General features: G+C 38.3%; 1 protein-coding gene across 1 annotated transcript in view; it reads left to right on the top strand.

Moving 5' to 3' along the window:
• DGKI (diacylglycerol kinase iota) overlaps window positions 1-20853 on the top strand; it is a 172840-nt gene that overhangs the window by 39692 nt on the left and 112295 nt on the right. The window contains exons 3-6 of the mRNA XM_051640929.1: window positions 9955-10050; window positions 13106-13180; window positions 15624-15680; window positions 16901-16966. Coding sequence (XP_051496889.1) covers window positions 9955-10050; window positions 13106-13180; window positions 15624-15680; window positions 16901-16966 — 294 coding nt within the window. The remainder of the gene's footprint in view (window positions 1-9954; window positions 10051-13105; window positions 13181-15623; window positions 15681-16900; window positions 16967-20853) is intronic.

Here is a 20853-nt window from a genome sequence, read left to right as displayed (position 1 = left end):
CCTCACAGATCAGTGTCACTGCTTGACTTCACACTTCTACTGGAGAAGGGAGGAAACCCATGGCATGTGGGGAAAGGAGTAGGATAGTGAGTGGAAGACATCTGTGGCTGGGAAGAAGAAGGGCAGCTAAGCTGATTAGTGTTCTGGAGAACAGGTTTTATGAGGAGCGGCTAAGGGAGTTGTGGCTGTTCAGCCTGGAGAAGAGGAGGCTGAGGGGAGACCTCATTGCTCTCTACGACTCCCTGAAAGGAGGTTGTAGTGAGGTAGGTGTTGGCCTCTTCTCCCTAGTGACTAGCAATAGGACACAAGGAAATGGGATCAAGTTGCACCAAGGGAAGTTCAGATTAGATATGAGGAAAAATTTCTTCATAGAAAGATTGATAAGGCATTGGAACAGGCTGCCCAGGGAGGTGGTGGAGGCACCATGCCTGGACATGTTCAAAAAACAGGTAGATTTGGTGCTTCAGGAGATGGTTTAGTGGTTATGGGGGTGTAGGCCTGACAGTTGGCCTTGATGATTTTGAAGGTCTTTGTCAACCTTAATGATTCTATGATTCTAAGAGTCTGATCTGACAAGCTGTAGTAACTGGTGAATGTGGGGGAGAAAGACATTTCTCAAATCTGAGGCAGTGTATAAAAGATAATATGGAGGTGATTTGGAGGTGTGAAGAGCTGAAATGGACCAAACTTTATAATGGGTAGTGAATGTAAAAAAAAAAAAAAAAAAAAAAAAAAAAAAAAGGTTTAAATACTGATGGTTAATTCCAGAGGTGTATTTGGTAGGGTGATGCACTGGAGACAGAAAGGAAGTCTTTGTATTTATTCACTGGAAGGCAGTATTAATCAGTGCATGTTACATCCCTGTCCTTATCATCCTGCTCTTCAGTTTTTCTGAGGATGATTCTCCAAGGATCCAGGGTAGGAGATCTTTCCAAAGTCCAAGTGACAAGAACACAAGTTGTCATTTGACTTTGCAGCTGAAAATGTTTCCTCCTTGTTATCTTCACAGTAACAACTGGGAAGAATTCCCTCAGCTATAGTCTCCAATTTTGGTAATTCCTTGCAGGTGATTTGCCATTATCAGTTGAACTTGTGAACAGGACACTGTGTCAGGGAGTGGGATTTCCATTCCCTGTTTTGCCACTTACCTTGTGAGCAAACTCAGATTAATTGCTTTGCCATGCAATACATTAGCCTCTCTAGCTGTAAAATGGAGTTAATGATTCTGATGTCTCTTAGGACCCTTTACATAAGAGACAGTATTGCTTTATTATTGTTGCTGTTAGTATCTATCACCCCCGAGGTTTCTTTTATCTCATGTACTTACAAACGTCCAGTTTCATCATATTGTTACACCTAATTCAAGTTCATTTGTAGATGAATCAAAACTGGTAGAGGAGAGATTTAGACTAGATGTTAGGAGGAAATTCCTCAGTGTGAGGCTGGTGAGACACAGGAATAGGTTGTCCAGGGAAGAGGTGGAAGCCCCATCCCTGCAAGTATTCAAGGCCAGGTTGGATGGGACTTTGAGCAACCTGACCTAGTGGGATTTGTCCCTGCCCATGCAGGGGGTTTGAAACTAGATGACCTTTAAGGTCCCTTACAACTCAAATAATTTTATGATTCTATGATTTGTTGTCTAATTTAATGCTATCTTTTCACAGCAGGGCCATACAGAATATATTCTTTAGAGTAAGTGATGTTATAGCCAGGGGGCAATGAAGAATGTGGCTTATCAAAAAGAAACCACTTTAGCTGCCTATCCCTGTGATAAGTTTATGTATAGCCTCTTCCCCCATCCTCTCCCATTTTAGGCATCACTCCCACAAGTTAAATGATAAAGTTAGCAATTCTAGCACAAATTCTCTAGTAAGTATGGACTGAGCCACCTCCTATCGTGGCTGTGTACCATTGTGGATAATGGTCTTTTTATGTTTTCATACTGCCATTTGCTCCCAAGGAAAATAGCCATAAGCTTTTGTGCAAAGTCATCCTGTAATTTCCTTTTGAAGTACTGCCTTCTCACTCTTGCTTTCCTTGATGCCTACAAAAATCTTGACAGCCACCTAGGATATTAGTGTGTTGACCTTCTTATTGGGCAAAGTTGTCTGATTCTTTTATTTACCTATTATGCATTTGTCTCTTTATGCCAGTTTCTTACCTTCTCATTAGTAGGCATTTAGGCCACATGACTACAAGCATTAGGCCTCTAGGGATGTCTCTTAAGAGGCATTTGAAGACATGCAGCTTCCATTCTTGGAGTTCAATGAAAAACACCAAGACTAATCTGTGGTTTGCATTCTGTGAATGCACAGAGTTCTTTGGGTGCAAGATGGATATTCTTCACAGGAGAAATATTACAACCTTATGCCATAAATTACATATGTTAAAGACACAAGGTCTTATAGATCTTAACAAAAATATAAAACTATGCGTTTGAGAAGAAGCTGAAAACTGGCATTTGGCATTATGTGATACCAGTGTTGTAGGTTTTACTTCTACCTGTTGGTTGAGATGATCTATTCAGTTGCATAGGATATTTTAATATGCAGGAAAAATGTGGCTTTTATATTTTCTACCAGGTATTGAAAGACTGCAGGGCTGTGATTTCACTGGGATCACAAAGACATAGTGCAATAGCACATGTGTCTGGAGTGGCATAATGGATAGAGATGGACTTTTTAGGAAGGATGTGGCCAGGATAGCAAGGAGGGGGAATTGTCCTTCATATGTGAGAGAAACAGGTGTGCCTGAAGTTCTGCTGGGGAATGAATTGAGTTTATGTATGAAGATTAGAGGGCAAACCAACCCAGGCAACATTGTTTTCAGTTTCTGCTATAGATTGACTGTTCAGGAAGAGGTAGAAAATGAGACCTTCTTCATACAACTGGAAGAAGCCTCATGTTTGCAGACTCTGGTACTTGTGTGGGCAACATGAACCATCTTTATATCTGTTGAAGGAACATCAGGCACAAGTAATCCAGGAGGTTTCTAGAATGCATTAATGAGAACTTCCTAACACAAGTGAATGAAGAGCTGATGAGAGGAGGTGCTCTGCTGGATCTCATAGTTGCAAACAAGGAAGAAATGGTAGGGAATGTGAAGATCAGGGCAGTCTTGCCTGCAGTAATGATGAGATGGTTCAGGATCCCAAAAAGAGGGAACAAGACAAGCAATATAATTATAATCTTGGACTTCAAGAGAGCAGACTTTGACCTGTTCAAAGAACAATTTGGAAAAGTAATGTGTGAAATGACTCTGAAGAGAAAAGGAAATTAGTTGCTATTTGAAGACCTTCTCAATACTCAAGAACAGTCCATCTGCACATGCAGTAATGTCAAGTAAAAGCATCAGGAGGCCACCATGGAGGCATAAGGAGCTCCAGATAGAACTCAAATATTAAACAAACAAACACATTACCCAACCAAACAAACCCCCCAAAACCCAAACAAAACAACAACAAAAAACCTCAACTAGCCACACCTCCCTCACCACCACTGAACTCTTCCCCAAAACCTGAGTGCATCTGCTTGCCAATGCAAGAGGTGGAAGCAGGGTAAGGCTTGCTAGGAGGATTGTACAGTGCACTAACCAATTTCACAGGAGTGTGGGGAAAGGAAAGCCTGAGCCAACCTGAAGTTGAATCTGACAGGAACATGAAGGGCAATAAGAATGATTTCTGTAGGCATATCAGTAGCAGTAGAAACACTAGGAATAATGGGGCAGGGAACTTGATGAAAAAGGACATGGAAAAATCCATGTGATCAATGCCTTTTTAAACTATCTTCTTACTGATGAGTCCTGTCATCAGGAATCCCGAGCCCTTGACACCAGTGACTGAAGAAAGGAAGACTTACCTGTTGTAGAGGATGATTGGATATGGGAATATTTAAACAGACTGAACACGGGACCTGATGAGTTGCATGCTGATACCACTGCAAGGCCAGTCTGTTGTGGAGTTTCCTGAGGACTGCAGCAAAGCAAATGTAAATCCTGCCTTCAAGACGGGCATGGATCCAGGGAACTATTCACTGATCAGCCTCACCTTAATTCCTGGGAAGATGGTAGAGCAAATGCTTCTGGGAGACAATTCCAAAAGTCTTCATGATAAGAAAGTGATTGAGAGCAGCCAGCATGGATTTATGGAGTGAAGATCATGCCTGACCAACCTGACAGCCTTATATAATGAGATGACTGGCTTGGTAGATGAGGGGAGAGCAATTGCTGTTGTATTAACTTTTCCAAGGCTTTTGTCACTATCTTCCAAAACATCCTTGGAGACAAACTGATGGAGTATGAGCTAGATAAATAGCCAGTGAGGTGGCCTATGAGATGTGTTTATAATCAGTGAATATGACTTTGCAATGAATATATTGCATTTTATTCTTTGTCTTTCTGCCATTAGTCAGCAGTGCTGTCCACTTTCTTTCATGGACAGTAAGTGTTTATAAGTGCCTACAGATAGAGCACACCTTAGAAAATTAACATGCATATTAATACACTAATATGTGTTCTATGTATGTTGAAATATTTCCAATCTAGATAAATGTATTTATTTTCCAAGTGAGCTGTTTGGCTTCTGTTTCATCATTTCTTAAAAGCTATTCCAATTTTCACACTGAAGGAAACTTTCCTTCCATTAGAGTGTCTGCCAGACTATTTTATACTTGGGAATGGAGTATTCAGTTGAAAAGAGATGTACGTTATCAGATGCTCACATGAGAAAGGAGAACCCTGGGGTATGGGTTTCTCATTAGTCACATAAAAACATGTAGAGGCACTGGGAGCTTTAGTTCCACTTACTTAAGTAGTGATGAGTGTAAGCTCTGTGCATACTTACAAACTGTCAAAATTTTATGTGCAAATGACACTTGAAGCAGTGTGTTCAGGATCAGTAGTTCTACTTTGCTGTTTGTTTTTCATCAAGGTTTGAGAACTAATGTTATTTCCAGAGAGACTTGGAGAGAAAAAAATTGGTCTATCTTATTTCAAAAAGGTGGCCATCTCTATTCTTTTTCTTTCCATGATAGCGAGGATGCAGTGATGTTACAGAAGGGGCCCTTCTTGAAAATAGATATTGTTTTTTCTCGTTGTTGCCAAAGGGAGTGAAGTTAAGCTGTTTTCAGCCAAAATAATGGTTCATGAGAACAAGGGAATCATCGTCTCTGTTGATAGCATCTAAACATTGCTCCTTCATGAAAACAAATGTTATTCTGCTTCTGCATACAGATGATCTTTCAGATGATGGTAACAAAAATCTTAAAAGCTTAGCATAGAATACAGGAGTGGGCACCTGATGAAGGGAGGCTGGAAAGCACGGTGGAGGAAGGGAAAAACTAGAGATTATAGTGAAGATAGACAAAGTTCAAAACCTGAAAATAGTTCTGAAAGTTGGAGTCTACATATCTTCAAGTTTTTTGAAACAATGATGTAGTCCCATGTGCCTGTGAAGTTTTCTTTTATGTCCACATATTACAATTGTATTAATTAAGAAAAAGATGACTTTTACATGAAAAATGTTCCCAAATTAAGATGTGCTAAAGTCTTAAAGTTGAGAATATATATAAGGAGAAATACATTTGAGACATCGCTATTGCTTGCAACATGAGCACTACAAACTGCCATTTCAGAGTTATGGGTAAAAAGGAAGCCAAACTTGAGAGAAAGACGTTTGGGAAAAAGACATTCAAACAAACTTCTTTTTGCTCAACAGTGACCTTAGAAAGTACTAAAGCGAATATTTTTTGATTACAGATATGTTTAATTTAATTTAGATTGGTGAGCACTAGTTTTACACTAATAAAATTTTATCACCCAAGGTATATTTGTGAGAAGATTACTCTCTCTCACTGGAGTGTTAACAAAAGGAAAAAATTCTTAATGTCTTATTTTAGAAATCTGTCTTACATAATTTTTTGCAGAATGCCAGTCATACCAGGTGTGGAGGAGAGCTCCATTCCTCCCATTACAATTGGAGTTTGAACTTGAAAGTTGAGCTGACTTGTGTGTATCTACATCTGCTTAACACGGCAAATTAAATTATCCAGGTTTATCTGCATTGCTTTTGAAACCATGCTAACGGCAGCTTAAGGAACAGTAAGGTATAGAAATTCTTAAAGGCTTTACAAAAATAATAACACTTGCTCTGCCACTCAACCATGCTGGGACACTTAAGAGAAGAAACTTAGCTGAATTAGTGAAATGTGCACAGCCAGTTATGATCATATAATTACATTGTTCCAAACCTCCTAGTCCTTGAATTTCTATTCCTCTTTCACTTCAGAGGGGAGAGTGTGGGTTTTTTTTTTTTTTATCTGCAAGGAATTTTTGCTAGACAGGCATTATTTTTGTTTGCTATTAAGGTGGTAATGGATCAGGAACAATCAAACTGGAGGTCTCCATCTGGGAGAGCATATTGAGTTCATTTGTCCCCTGTGAGGCAGGCTGCATCTGCCAGGAAAGCACTGCTGCCTCCACCTCTGAGCAGGGGCTTGTTCTTTTCAGAGGACACTGAGTTCACACACTTGCAAGGGCTGGGAAACCAGGCAAAGAAACAAAGTTCCCAATTGTCTTTTTAACTGCAGAATATTAGGGCACAGTAATTTCTTTTTTATCCATGATGATGGACAGTGTCCCTTTTCTACACAGCACGTCAAGCCTAAAAGCATGATATGACAGATCTGCTAAGCTGCTCTAATACTGAGTTGGTAAAAAAAAAACAACAAAACATTGGTCCCACTGAACCCACCTTTAACCCACCAGTGTCCGATCCAGCAGTCATGCGGTGACAGGATGAGTCATTTTGTCTAGCTGATTTGGTAGATAAAAGGTATCTATTTTTTTCCCCTTGGTTGAACTGATTCATGTGTAGCTTCTCCGCCACTAGATCTGGCACGAGGGAAATGGCAAGAGCATGAGACTGGGCTGTAATGGGTCAGGGACAGAAAGATTATGACTGCCTCTTCAGTAGCCATTTACTCCTAAAGCCAACATGAAGACATCAACCTGACAAGCTGACAAAACCAAACTGATTTATGAAAAGGTTGCCAAACTCAAAACTCTATGCAAAAATACCTGAGTCAGAACATTCAAGTGATAATGTAGCCTGTACTGTGCTTTGGTTTTATGTTGAACAGGAGCTCATAGTAGAGGTGGTGTCAGTCACCTCTGTCAGCTTATGTGTCGGTAGATGGAGTATCCTTTTGTCATGCACATTGTGGAATACTGCCTCTAAATTTTGAAGTAAAAAATACCAATTTGCTGAAGTCAAAATTCTTCATAGAAATATTGATTTTGGTCAAAATTTCCTATTGGAATTGAATGAAAAATCAACCTTGGAGAAGGTCAAACCATTTTCCTTTGACTATATCATCTTGATTTTCATAAGCAGCAACAAAATGTCGCGTCACATGAATGACAGTGCCCGGTAAAATTTAAAACAGTGAAGGTCAAATAATTTCCTTTGATCTTATTGAGATAAAGTAATTGACAGGCAAAGCTTTTAGAAGGAAGGCATTTCATCTTGGGGAAGTCTCAGGTCTTTGCTCTCATTCAGGATGAAAGAAGATTTTTCCAATGTCAGTTTGCTGGAATTGAAATTATGAGTTTTACACACACACAGCTGTGAAATTGTTTGAGGCAGTAGGTACCTGGAGGTGTGCCACTTATACCAGATTTTTATTATCTAGTCTTGCCAGAACTCCATCACAGCATGAGCTACAAAGGTCATCCTTGTCAACTACTTACTGATTTTATTTACACTGTGATGTAAAGTCAGACATGTGAATCTATGATGCAGTCTGGAACAACAGAGAACAAGCTCAACCAGTATAAACTAGGTTATGGAAATAGGCCACTTTATCTTTAGAAACCCTGGATGACAAATTATGTGGACACGGTCTGAATGAAGGAGTGTTTAATCTGTTTGAGTTGTGGTTTGTTTTTTTCAAAATGTAATTTTGATTCCTCATTAAAAATTGTGTCCCAGGAGTTGTATGCTTCCTTACTTAGCTTTCACAGTCCTAAACTGCTTTTATAATCTTTAAAATTTTGGTCTGGGTTATACTGTTGAGATTGCACTGTTTCATCAGCACTAAATGTGCTCAGGTGAAACACTCTTAGATGAGCTAGCAACCTCCTGCTTGGTCCTCTTGCGCCTCATGAACTCAACAGGAAGTTAATATGTTGGGCAATAATGTGGGCACAGTAATTTTATTAATATGATGAGACTAGGCTTCTATGAAGTGCTGCAATACTGATAGAAAAATTGCCAGAGAAAATTGCTGTAATATAAACTTGAAGGGAAAGAATTTACGATCTGAATAATTTACCATCTGAGTAAAGCTTGAAGAATTTCTTAAGCTAGCACAAGTTCTTAAAGCTTATTTTGCATTATTAAAGTGCTGAAAAACATCACCTAAACTCTTGTGCACTGAACTGTACAGTTTAGGAAGGCTTCTATTCCAGGGAGTCTACAATTCAGGTGGACAGGCAGGTGAAAGGATGAGAAGAAATGGAGATATAGAAGAGTGTGTCATTACATTAAAATTAATCAGGGTGCAATGGCAGTGGACTGGAATCCAATCTCACTCTCATCCAGCCCCCTTATGCTGAGAGATAACACTGAGTCTGACATCCAGTGAAAGATTTCTGGTGAAGTTAGGAGACCTGTGGACAGGTAGACCTCTCACCAGGAAAAAAAGCAACATTGTTCTTTTCATTTTGGTTTATTCGAGATGAGCACCATAGCTGTGGCAGGCACCACATGCAGACTTGCGTAGGTCTTGGCTATTGTGGATGCACTTGTATTCCAGAAGGCAAAGGATTTTGCTGTTATCTAAGAAATCTGCATGGCAAGACAAGCTTTGTCTTTTCATCACTTTGCAACTGTCAGTGGTACTTTAAATAAATTATTTTAACCAAGATGGCTATTTCAGAGCATCCTGCTGTCGGACGCCATCTGCTTGGAAAGCGTCATCATTTGTGACTTCTGCAGTGTGGGAACCAAATGTCAGAGACTGTCAAAGCATTTTCCATCATACTCGAATTATGACTGAACAGAAATCCGGTTTATTCACTTTGCTCAAAAGTATAGACTTAGGTTTTTTAGTTGAGCTAGGATTACAGTTAAGTGAAAACCATAGTCTTTCTACAACCACATTTCCTCTGAACAAGAATTTTTTATAGAATTAAGGTATAAATTTGGTCAACTGATGCTGTCAAAGAAAAATTGGATGTTACCTTGTTAATCAGTACTAATTGTCAATGTGCTAGATATTTTTTTTGTTTGTTTTCTCAATTAAATATCTAATTTTTTTCAGGAGTAAGTCTGGTCTGTCCTGGCCACTTAATGTTTTGCTGATGTTTTCATAAGCTTACAGTGTTGATCCAGCCATTTTAAAGATAGCATTTTTCCTTGTCTAAACTATCTCATCACCCCAAAGCTGTAGTCACTATTTTATTTTCACTTTTGAGGATTCTCACATTTTTGGGCTTCTCCAATTGAAAGTTCAGGAGTCATGTTTTTGTTTAATCTCTCTTGATTTTCACTTTCTTTAAAATTCTATGTATGTCTCATGGCTATGAAATCTAGAGTCATGGTTAAACCCTGCAGGGAAGAACACTAGCAAAGTTTCACTGAACTGTACATAAAAATACTTTGGTTCTGACTGGTGACACATCATTCATTGTATCATCAGCATCCTTTAAGCAGGAGTGGTCAGCCAGGGTAATACTGATATGGCTTTGTGCTGTAGAAAAATAGAACAGCTCGTGGTTGTGTGGTTGTTGGTCGTTGATGGCTTGTTGTTGTTGTTCATTTTGTGGGTTTTGTTGTTTGTTTGTTTGTTTTTCCTAAACTTGTGGTGAATATCAGACTTTTATTATTTTTTTTTTCCTCCTCTAAACTCACATGGTTAAATTTCACAAATCAGATTAACAATCATCTTTTCTCAGGAAAATGCTGTGAACGGAGAACATCTTTGGCTGGAGACAAATGTTTCTGGGGACCTCTGTTACCTGGGGGAGGAAAGCTGCCAAGTCAAATTCTCAGTGAGTTATTTTCAGATTTATTTCTTTCTAAGGTAACAAGTCTAACTTCAGAACTGTACAGTGCTCAGACACTGGAGAGCTTGATTTTTTTGTTGTGTTCCAGGAGAAGGAATGAAAAAGGGACAAAAGGCTGCTGGTTAAATACTTTATTGCTTGGGGAAAAAAGCTCTGAATGATGTTGAGTGACCCAGAATATTTATGCAGTGAGAATGGATGTATTGAGTAGCTTTATTAACATGGTAAGGGAAAAAATATTAGAATATTGAAGTATTTAAGAAATTTTCAAAGAAAGTAGCCTATTGTATTTATATATACAGATATGTAGGCTGGATAGATGGGCTGAGGCTAATTGTGTTAGGTTCAACAAGGCCAGTGATGGGTCCTGTACTTGCGTCACAGCAACCCCATGTAACACTGCAGGACTGGGGAAGAGTAGCAGGAAAGGTACCCAGAGGAAAAGGACCTGGAGGTGTTGATCAACAGCTGGCTGAATATGAGCCAGCTGTGTGCCCAGGCAGCCAAGAAGGCCAAGGCATCCTGGCTTGTATCAGAAATAGTGCGGCCAGCAGGACCAAGGAAGTAATTTCCCCCTGTTCCCAGAACTGGTGAGGCTGCTTCTTGAGTACTGTGTTCAGTTTTGGGCTCCTTACCACAGGAAGGACATTGAGGTGGTGAAATCTATCCAAAGGGTAATGAAACTGATGAATGGTCTAGAGAACTTCTGAGGAGCAGCCAAGGGAACTGGCGTTGTTTAATTTGTAGAAAATGAGGCTGAGGGGGGACCTTATAACTCTCTACAACTACCTGGTTGTAGTGAGATGGGTATTGATCTCTTTTTCCCTAGTAGCAAGTGATAGGACAAGAGGAAATGGCCTCAGATTGCACCAGAGGAGGTTTAGATTGGATATTAGGACAAATTTACCCACTGAAAAGGTTATCAAGCATTGGAACTCACTGCCCGGGGAGATGGCAGAGTCACCATCTCTGGAGGTGTTTAAAACATGTGTGTCTGTGGTGTTTAGGGACATGGTTTAGTGGTATACATGACAGTGTTAGTAAGCTTATGGTTGGACTTGATGTTCGTAAAGGTTCTTCTGTCTAACGTAATGATTCTATGGCTCTATATCACTTACTAGGGTCTGTGAGAGTACAAATCAATCAAAAGGTTGTGATTTTAATCACTGGAAGGATTCAAATGGAATTTTCCAGACTCTTGAATGAATTCACCAGAAATGAGTGAAGTTATGTTTGACTTCTCCTATTTGAGGATATTTGAAGTTTGCTTATTGAAGCTTTTCTTCTGTGTATGAAAGAGTTTAATTGAATTGATCTTTAATTCCTGAGTGTCTCTTCTCTGACTGGGTAGTGGCTGTTGTATTGCCAGTTAGTATACTTTCCTTAGGGGAAATATATCTGTGTTTATAACATGTTAACAGTGTATGGGGCTTTCATTAGTTTAAGAATCAGATGGAAATGGAAATACAGTTAACTTTAGATGTTGATAGTTTAACCTGATCAGTTAAATTGTGAAGACTTCTCCAGTTTGAATATTCTGAAGACACTGTATCTTTCTATACACGTCCTGGTCTTCCTTTGACTTAGCTCTTTTACACATAGACTATTTAAGATCAATTATTTTCCTGGAGAAGTGGTGAAAAACATTTAAGCTGTAGCTGCACAGACTTGGCATAAAAAGTTAGGCCATACAGAACATGAACTTGTTTTGACATTTCATGATGAATCAAAGAAGTTAAAAGTAACATAAAAGGTAGTCTGAATTTTTATTAGCATCTCACTATAAATGGTTGTAACTACTTGCAATACAATTAGCATTCAAAAATGAGAATGACTTAAAAATCAAGATACTGAGAAAAATAGCTGCTTGTAAAACATTACCTTTGCTTGCTTTTTGCAGTTTTTCATTTTAGGGATCAGTTCCTTTATCTTGTCATACTCTTTTTGGTACATGGAGACTAAAAACATACTTAAAAATAACAAGTTGCAAAGTACATGAAAACTTTGTTACACAACGTCAGGATTCTTCAGGTGGAACATTAGAACAACACTCCACATAAAAGTGAATGTGCAGAGTCAGAGTGTATCTAGACAATTATGAGACTCAATAAAATTATAATAATTCTTCTATAAAGTGAGCCAATGTTATATTCCCTTTTTCGTGTTGATTTTATTTACAATATATTGAAAATTCTAATGACATAATTTATTATAAATTTAAATGAAAATTAATAAACTGAATGTAAAAATCTGTGGTAAATCAATCTCAGTGTTCCAGGTGTTTATGAATTTCCTGTCCTTCAAGCACAGGTCTATAAGTTAAACTTCTTTGAAAATTAAATATATCTGGTTTATTAAGTTAAGCATATGCAAGGAAAAAAAAAAAAAAAAAAATCTCTCTCTCCTGGATACATTCTTTTGCCTTTAATGTGCTTTGGCCATGAGGATTAAATGGAAATTATTTTAAAAGCCCTACTGAAATTACTAAAACTAACCATAATTAGGGTGAGAATTTTATCCCTGTTGTAGCATTTCATAAATGTTTAACAACATTCTGTGAGAAAGTTATCATTCTCTGCTAAATGACCCAAGTATTTTTCTTCAAGGCAGTGGTCAGGCCCATCAAATTAAATAATATAGGATAAGCATGAAGTGACATACTCTTCCAAACTGATCTGAGTTCTCTGATTTGCATGTGCGGTTTTTCCTCAGTTTTCACTGGCTCTGGTCATCCTCTTCAGAGACTCTTCCCTTTTAGAACGATGAGCTGTGCTGTAGCAACCTTAGCTGTTACCTAAAGGGAGCCTTTTACTTCTAGTGCATAAGCTGGAGTCCTGTGGCTGTCTGTCTTTCACAAAGTCTAATTCTTAATTGGAAGAGCTTCAGACCTTTTTCCATATAGACGACAGCTGAGAGGAAATAGTACAAAACACAGACAGACGTGGGATAAGGAAAGGAACATCTCTTGTTTCCCAGCTAACTTTTTTTTCCTCCTGAGAACAGCTCACCTTCATGCACACATTTCCCTTTCCTCTTGCAGAAATCTGCTCTGCGGAGGAAGTGCGCTGCCTGCAAGATTGTGGTCCACAACGCGTGCATGGAGCAGCTAGAGAAGGTAAGACATTGCCATCTTCTGGAGGCTGACGTGAATGACACTCATGTAATTTTACTGAGGTTTCAATCTGGAAGACATCGTATGCCAAAATCAGTTTTCATAGCTGTTTTGATAATGTATTAGTTAAAAATTTGACTTAAAATTCCAGCTTATTTTATAAAATAAATTTCTTCAAACCCTGTGAACCATTAAAAAAGAAACTTACAACAAAAAAACATGGAATGCTTTCATAATTTTTATTATTTAAAAAAATTAATATATTTTCCTTATAATTCTAAGTTGAATATTGAAGGTAGAAAATACAGTATACTTTCATGCATAAAATTAGTATTTCAAAATTCCTCAACTAAGCTCAGCACAATTCATCTTATGACAGCTGCTATGGCAGTTATGAGCAATGCAGCATAAGATGCTACTCTGAACATTTTTCACTGTGTTTACCAGACTACACTGTTTTGTCCTCAAAACCTCTGAAATAAATTTTTTTTGTGTGTTTTTTGTTTGTTTGTTGGTTTGTTTTTTTGTTTGTTTGTTTGTTTGTTTTTTAACATGGAAATAATAAAATCTCTCCTTTATAGTACTGTTATTTCTGTGAGCATCTGCTCTGTTTCTCAGCTCCTTTAGGAGTTCTCCCTACCCCCAGGTGCCTATGAATATCTGAGTTCTCTTCCCACTGGTGCCTCATCTTCATTATGACTGTGAAGGTGTTAAGGACATTTCTGACCACTGATTTTCTTTCTCAATGCAATATGTGTAAAGAAATATCAGTGGAGATTTACCCATTGATTTCATTAGAGCTTCATTTCCACTCCTAGCTGTTTTGCAAAGTTGTTTTCCATAAAATAAGTTGATGCATAGCAAATTTATAGCAACAACCTTTTGGAAAAAGTTTTTTCCTTTCTCACTGTTTGGGCTTGTGTTGACAAATGCCACAGTAATTGCCATAATACCAAGTTGGAGCAATACCATTTCCACCCTCAGTGCTTTTACCCACAGTGAAATTAGCATTAACACATGCTTTCAGCACAAAATGTTACCAGTGAATTTTACCTTAATTCCTTCAGCATCAGCAGTGCTGACTCTCTGTAGTCCAGCGAGCTGGTGGCATTGACAGCCGGAGTAAATAAGCACTTAGATAAAACCTATTCTGTTGGGCTTGTTGATACCATTCTGGAGACCATGAAATTCACCTCTTGGCAGAGAGTTGTTAAGACGTCTGTGTTCCTCTTAAACCCAGTGGAGTTTTAAATGGGTAGATAAGTCTTCTACTCGGCCCTCTCTGTAAGGGTGGAAGTATTAAGTAAAATAAATAGAATCTGAGAGGTCTTTCCAGCCTGCCACGACTCAGCAGTGAAACTATGAATTGCAATTTGAGATGAAGAGCAATGGAGAAAGACTGATATTGCTAAGGCTTTTATTTCTTCTTAAATAATAAGTATTTTGTTTTTTTTTTAAATCTCATTTTTATTTCCTCTTTTTGCCATTATCAAATGAGGTAAGAACTTATTTATATGGGAAGGGTTGCATTTAAATTTGAGGAAACTCATTCCTTTGCCTTCATTATAAGACCATAGCTGTTATAGTATCCTTAAACATTTTAGTATTTGAAGGATAGTCAACTTAAGCCTGAATAAATTTTATTTAGTGCATCTTTACCTCACATATCTTTCAGCTTTTTCCCTTGCCTCTCTCTTTTTCGGCATCTTTTTTTCTCTTTACATAGCCCTTGCTCTTATATTGATTTTCTTTTCTCAAAAATTTTAGGACTTTTCTTATAGGATTCCCTTGGTTTTTTTTTCCATGCTTTTTCTCTTAATCTTCATAAACAAAGCTTTCTGTTCATGGAAGGTCCTGTTGTCCTCTTCCCGCCTTTCATCTCCCATCTGAAGGAGGCAACACCACTGTGTGAGGCATTACAATGCTCATCAAATGTTTAGTGATTGGGAAGGTGGATTAAAGTAGCCTGATCTAAGCAAAAGGTAGAAATTTAGGGTAGTTTGTACAGATCTTCATGTGAATGAAAATTTCTTTACAGATTTTGTATATGAAGACATAAAGCTGGAACATACAAGAATGTCTTGCAGAGTTAGATTTCCAGCTCCTATTGAGACCTCAGCTTAAGTCCACTTTGGTTGCAAATGATATTCAGAAAAAAACAGATGAGGCAGTTTCCTTCTAGGCAAGGGGGAGACAGTTTAAATAGTTGAACTGAGCAGGCAACAATAGCATTAATGAAGATGAGGGCTGTGTAGGGATATAGCAAGGGGAATTACTATGGCATACGTAAAGATTTTCTGGAGTTCAGGTAAGTTACTTTGTTCAGCTAGTGAAGCTAATATTTTAATAGATAATTAATATTTTGGAAGTTTGGCCTAGATAAACATATTGGAATAAATTCTTTCTCAGCTCAATTTCAGTTCTAACAGCTTTATTTTAATGCCAGATTAATTTTCGCTGCAAACCAACTTTCCGAGAAGGAGGCTCCAGATCTCCAAGAGAAGTAAGTAATGGACAACTGAAAATTGCTTTTCATTTGATTTGTGTGCTGATCCCATAGGTGTGGAGCTGCAGCAGTGCTTTTAGATTCAGAGGAGTCTTAGACAGAGTATTTGTTCCCACTGGGACACGTTCTTCCCAGATTAAACGTAAAATGGATTCTGACTGAAGCACTCCATTATTTACACTGGTGGAAGCCATTTCATCTTTCTTTTGTCTGTTTTCCCATTCATTCAACTCTTCTGTCTCTTTTTTTTTTTTTTCCCCTTGAGGAGGGGGGTATAGCATTTCTCTTTTTTTCATTACCTTTGAACTAGTATTTTTAAATGTTTCTCCATTTCTCTCCCCTTCCTCTTGCCTTTCCTTATGTATTTTTTTTTCTAGATGTATCTCTAGTTTCCTAAGATTTTTTTAGTAAAAAAAATTAAAACAGTATGGTTTACCTCCATCTTCTCTATGAATTCAGCTCCTCTGAAGGTGCTGGGTACTTATTGTTATAATTGATCTATTTATGTATCTGTCTTACATAGTTAAAAGCCAGTGTTTCAAAACCACAACTTTTGTAGTTGATGAGTGGCCAGCTTGCTCTTAGCAGAGGTAGCTACATTCTCTGCCACATCAGTGCTTCAGGGCTGACTGGGGTAAGAGCACAGTGCAGGTGGACCCCTTCTAACCGCCTTGCCTGCACAGGAAGAGAGGCAGCAGTCACCCTCCCATCTCTTGCTGCCATCCTGATTGTAAGCAGTCCAAACAAGTATTAAGGACTGCTTCAATAACTGCTCTTTCCTCCCTTCTTTCCCTTCTCCTGCCTTAACTTGTGATTTTTTGCATGTAAGGGCTGTATTTCCAAGCAGAACAGAGCAGGGACCTGCATTAGGGCAGGACACAGCAGAGTCTGAACACTTCTCTGCTCTCTGTTTAGGTGTTGATTATGTCTGCATCATGGAATGAACTTTCTTTTTTTTGTAGAAGAGTACAGAGAGCAGTTCTGTCCATGTTTCAACATGTATAAAGAACACTGTCTCATTCTTATTCCTCCTGCAGTTTTGGTTGTGTCTGGGGTTTCCTGTGGGGACCACTACAATTTACTCTAAAAATTATTGCATTGGCTGGAGGGACCTTTCTTTTGGTGCCCGTAATCCCGTTTCCCACAGATAGTACCTTTGAAAGCAATCCTGTCATTGCTTCCTGGAACATATGTTTTTTTTTGTCCTTCTTTTGCAGAACTTTGTCCGACACCACTGGGTGCACAGGCGGAGGCAGGAGGGAAAATGTAAGCAGTGTGGAAAGGTAAGATTGCCAGTGTGGTACATGGACAATACTGGGCACTGATGAATTCAGGGTAGCCAGTAGGTCCTTCTAGCCTCTGATATTTTTCTGTCCTCAACACTTGCCTCTCTTAAGCAGAAAATGACATGCCTGTTATGTTGAGTGGTAGCAGCTCCAATTCCAACATGGAAAGAGCATTGATGAGCACATCACACGTCCTGGGACATTGAGCTGCACTAGCTAGCGAAAATGAGTACTAGGAGAAAGGCTGTGGCCCCTTGAGCTTCTTTCTTTGTTAAGCTAACCCTGAGTCAATATGGCATTCTCACAGTGCTGTTCTCTGTGCTGAAATTTTGATGGCCTGTTTTTTCAGGCTTCCGGAAAAAGAAAGACCATGGCTTTCTTTCTGCCCTGGTAGACTTAAGAGTGCAAAATTGTTTCACGTTTCCTCTGCTGCATAGATTGTAATAGTTTATTTCTAAGAAGTTATAAAAAAAGGGTAAGAAATACCTTAGCTACTGAAGACCTTTCTTCTGAAATACGAAGAACCTCTGAAATCTGTAGAGAGAGATTTAAAAATAAAATTAACAAAAGGGTTTAATTTCCTTTCTCTAGCACTATAATATACATTTGCCTCCCTCTTAATATCAACTAGTAAGAAAGACTGTGTCTAGTCTCCATGGCACAGCACTTAAACCAAAGGAAAACAAGCTTTGCATCTGGATACTGATGTAGATCACAGCTGCAACAAAGCATGCAATAAAAATGTGATGCCCTTTTATAGCAAGAGGCATGCAAACAGTGCAACACTTTGCATGAATCATTCTTATGGTGTGAATCTGCAGTGATACTGCCTTCCTTCTCTGCAGTTTTGGCCTGGATCTCCCCTAGAGGCATTAGGAGTTGATTTTTCCATGGAAGTACCTACTGCCCATTGTATTAAAAGTTGTGTTGGGTACATTCATGCAGACAACATGACCAGTCCGTCACAAAATTCTTATCAGCCCTGACTGACATGGAGCTGTTCAGAGGAAATCACAGTTGTCACCTTAAATAAAAAAAACATTTAGTTGAGACTAACATGGGTGTATTGTAGTAGAGTTCTTTGTCAAGAAACAGAAAGGATTAGGGAAAATTATAAAAAGAAGAAAAAAAAAGCAACCAACAACAAAACCCCACAACTTCTTTATTGTCCAAGCATTCTCCTATTACAGCAAAATACTTTTCTGTCTCATGCTCTGCTGTTAAAGTTCTTACACTTCTGAGTGAGAACCATGTTTTGTATTCTCTTGCCATATAAGAAAAAGGGAACTATCATTTAAATGGAAAGGCAATAAATTTAAAGCAACGAAAGGAAGCATTATTTATGGAATACCTAATGATTCTGGTAGATCTCACTGTTTTATGATAGGAGTCCTATCCCGTCTCTGGAATTATGTGGTTAAATATTTTAATGATAATTTGTTTGAGTAAAGAAAGTAGAAATTAACATTTAGGATTTAGCCATCTCAAGTTCAAGTCAAAAGACAGTGGAAAGGAATTAATGCTCCTCAACGTTGTTAGCATGGCTTTATAGTTTGTGTTCCTTCTTTGCCACGGTTGATACTTCCTGGGAGCTGGAGAACAGAAGTGTCTATGTCAGTGTTTTACCCCAGATCAGAAGTGCAGTTTGGAAGAAATTTGCCTGATTGTCATCAGTTACCACAGTTCACATGTGGAGCGGTCTCTCAGCAAATGAACTAAATTCCTTTTAGATTAGACTTAATCGAAAGTTAATTCTACAGCTCCTAATAGACATTCTATTCACAGGATCAGACTATAGCTATTAAAAAAAATAAATAAATTCTGAAAGTCCTTATGCAAAGTGTCCTTGATACCAACAGAAATTGTGGTCCCATTGTTACATGTCACTTGCTTGCACAATACAGCTTATAAGGTATCATCCAGCATGTAATTACAGGATTGAAATTTCTAGTGGTTGAAAGGCAATTCTAGTTTTTTGTATTTTAGCAGAGATCACGATCCAAGTTCTTCTGTTGCTGTGTGTATTTGAGTTGTAATAATACCCAGCTCCCCCCCAATAATGTTGCTTTGTAGTGTCTCTGAGAGCATTAAAAAGGGAAAAAAAAGTCTTGCAGGAAAATACGTGCAATAAAAAAAAAGTTAGTACTCTTAACACTGGTATGAAAATATTCTTTAATAAGTACATTTGGGACTATAACCAAAACTTTAATCCCTGTGTGCTCTCTTTGTGTTCATGGGTGCCTAAAGTAATATGGACTTTTATCCAAATTATTTAGACAGATTGTAGTCCTCAGCACAAGCTGGGGATTCAGGTGCTCTTTGCCTCCAAATATATTTCCTCTGGTATGCACAACTGCCTCTTTCCATAGGAACAGCTGATAGCATGGGATTGAATGTGTTGTGCAGGAATTGGGTGCCAGTGAATCAGGGCTATTCAGGCACCGTTAGGCCAATATTCTCATAAAGGTAACATTAATTTTCTATTCCAAAATTACTAAATGTATGCAGACACTGGGACAAGTTAGCTGAATTTTAGTTTCCCCTCTCACTGAGAGAAGGCAGAAGAGATGATTTCTGGCGGAGTATGAGGGACTCCAGCATTTTGTTCTGATAGTCCCCAACAAATCTCACGGTGACCTGCAGTGCATTGCTTTATTTAATCAGTTTCTTCATTTTATAAAGCTAGCTTTCAAATAATTGCTCTCTTACCTCAAACATGTATCCTTAGGAAGAATTAGCTCATATTTGCAAAAATTTTGAGGAAGAAAAATGGTGTTTCATTGCTACTTATCATTAATATGTTTTTATTGATGTATAATTTTCTCTAATGACTCCCTAAAAACCAAATGGCTTATTGAATAAATGAGAAATTGTCCATCTAGAACCAGACAAGCTGCTAAATCCTTATGTTTAAAATACACCACTGATGGGCTGTGGAATTAATGTACTGAATTTTAGGTTTCATTAGTGGAGATTTTGGGAGGGAAGAATTTCTCCCCTGCTTGTTACAAAACTGAACAAAAAAAACCAAACCAAACATTTCATGCCCGTGATGGGCTGAAATAATTTTTAAAATACACTCTGGGTCAAGAAAGATTAAGATTGATGAGAAACCTTAAGAAGCACTGGTCTAAGTGAATAAGAATAGAGTATTTAATCCAGTGTCAGATCTCTTTTTCAGATTTCACATCATCATACAGTCACTCCATTTATTCTTGTGCCCACTCATATTGGCAGACTAGATCTGTCCTGCCAGAAGCAGCTGTTCAGCTTGTCTTTGTGAAGTCATTTGACCACAATCCACTACTAAATCTGAATATGATAGATCACCATCATTATGAAGAATCTACTATTTCAATTTCTTTGAATGTAAAACCTGTAGCACCAGGGGAAATATTAAAAAAAAAATCTAGGCAGAGGTGATGCAAGCCTGTTTAGGACTAGGCCTTCACTGGCAATGTGGTCTATCCCTCAAATTCATTTGAAAACATGCTGGGTGTACCTGAAGTAGCTGCAATGTTCACTTCTGCATGACAGGCAGTCAGGGAGCGATCCTTCCCTTTGGATATTCATAGTGTTGTTCTCAGCAACCCACATATGGACAGAGTGTGGCTCTGTCATTTACTTCAAGACCAGTGCATCTGGTTTTTGGTGTTTTTAGTGTTTATTATTACTAAATTAATTCTCCTCAGTGTGCTTGATGTTGTCACTGCACAGAACACTAACAGACTCTTTTTTCCTGCAGGTTTCCGTCTTCCTCTTCATTTCCGTAGCAACTAGAATAAGAAGGACCTTAATTATAAAAGCTTTGAGGAAATTTCCTGTTAGATGTTACTAAATCAGCTTACTATAACTCTTTTCACTGGGTCTTGGGCATTGTACAG

Source organism: Apus apus, chromosome 1 (assembly GCF_020740795.1).
Source record: "Apus apus isolate bApuApu2 chromosome 1, bApuApu2.pri.cur, whole genome shotgun sequence".
In the NCBI taxonomy this organism is placed as follows: domain Eukaryota; kingdom Metazoa; phylum Chordata; class Aves; order Apodiformes; family Apodidae; genus Apus; species Apus apus.
Note: the sequence above shows the minus strand (reverse complement) of the source record. Positions and strands in the feature narration are given on the sequence as shown.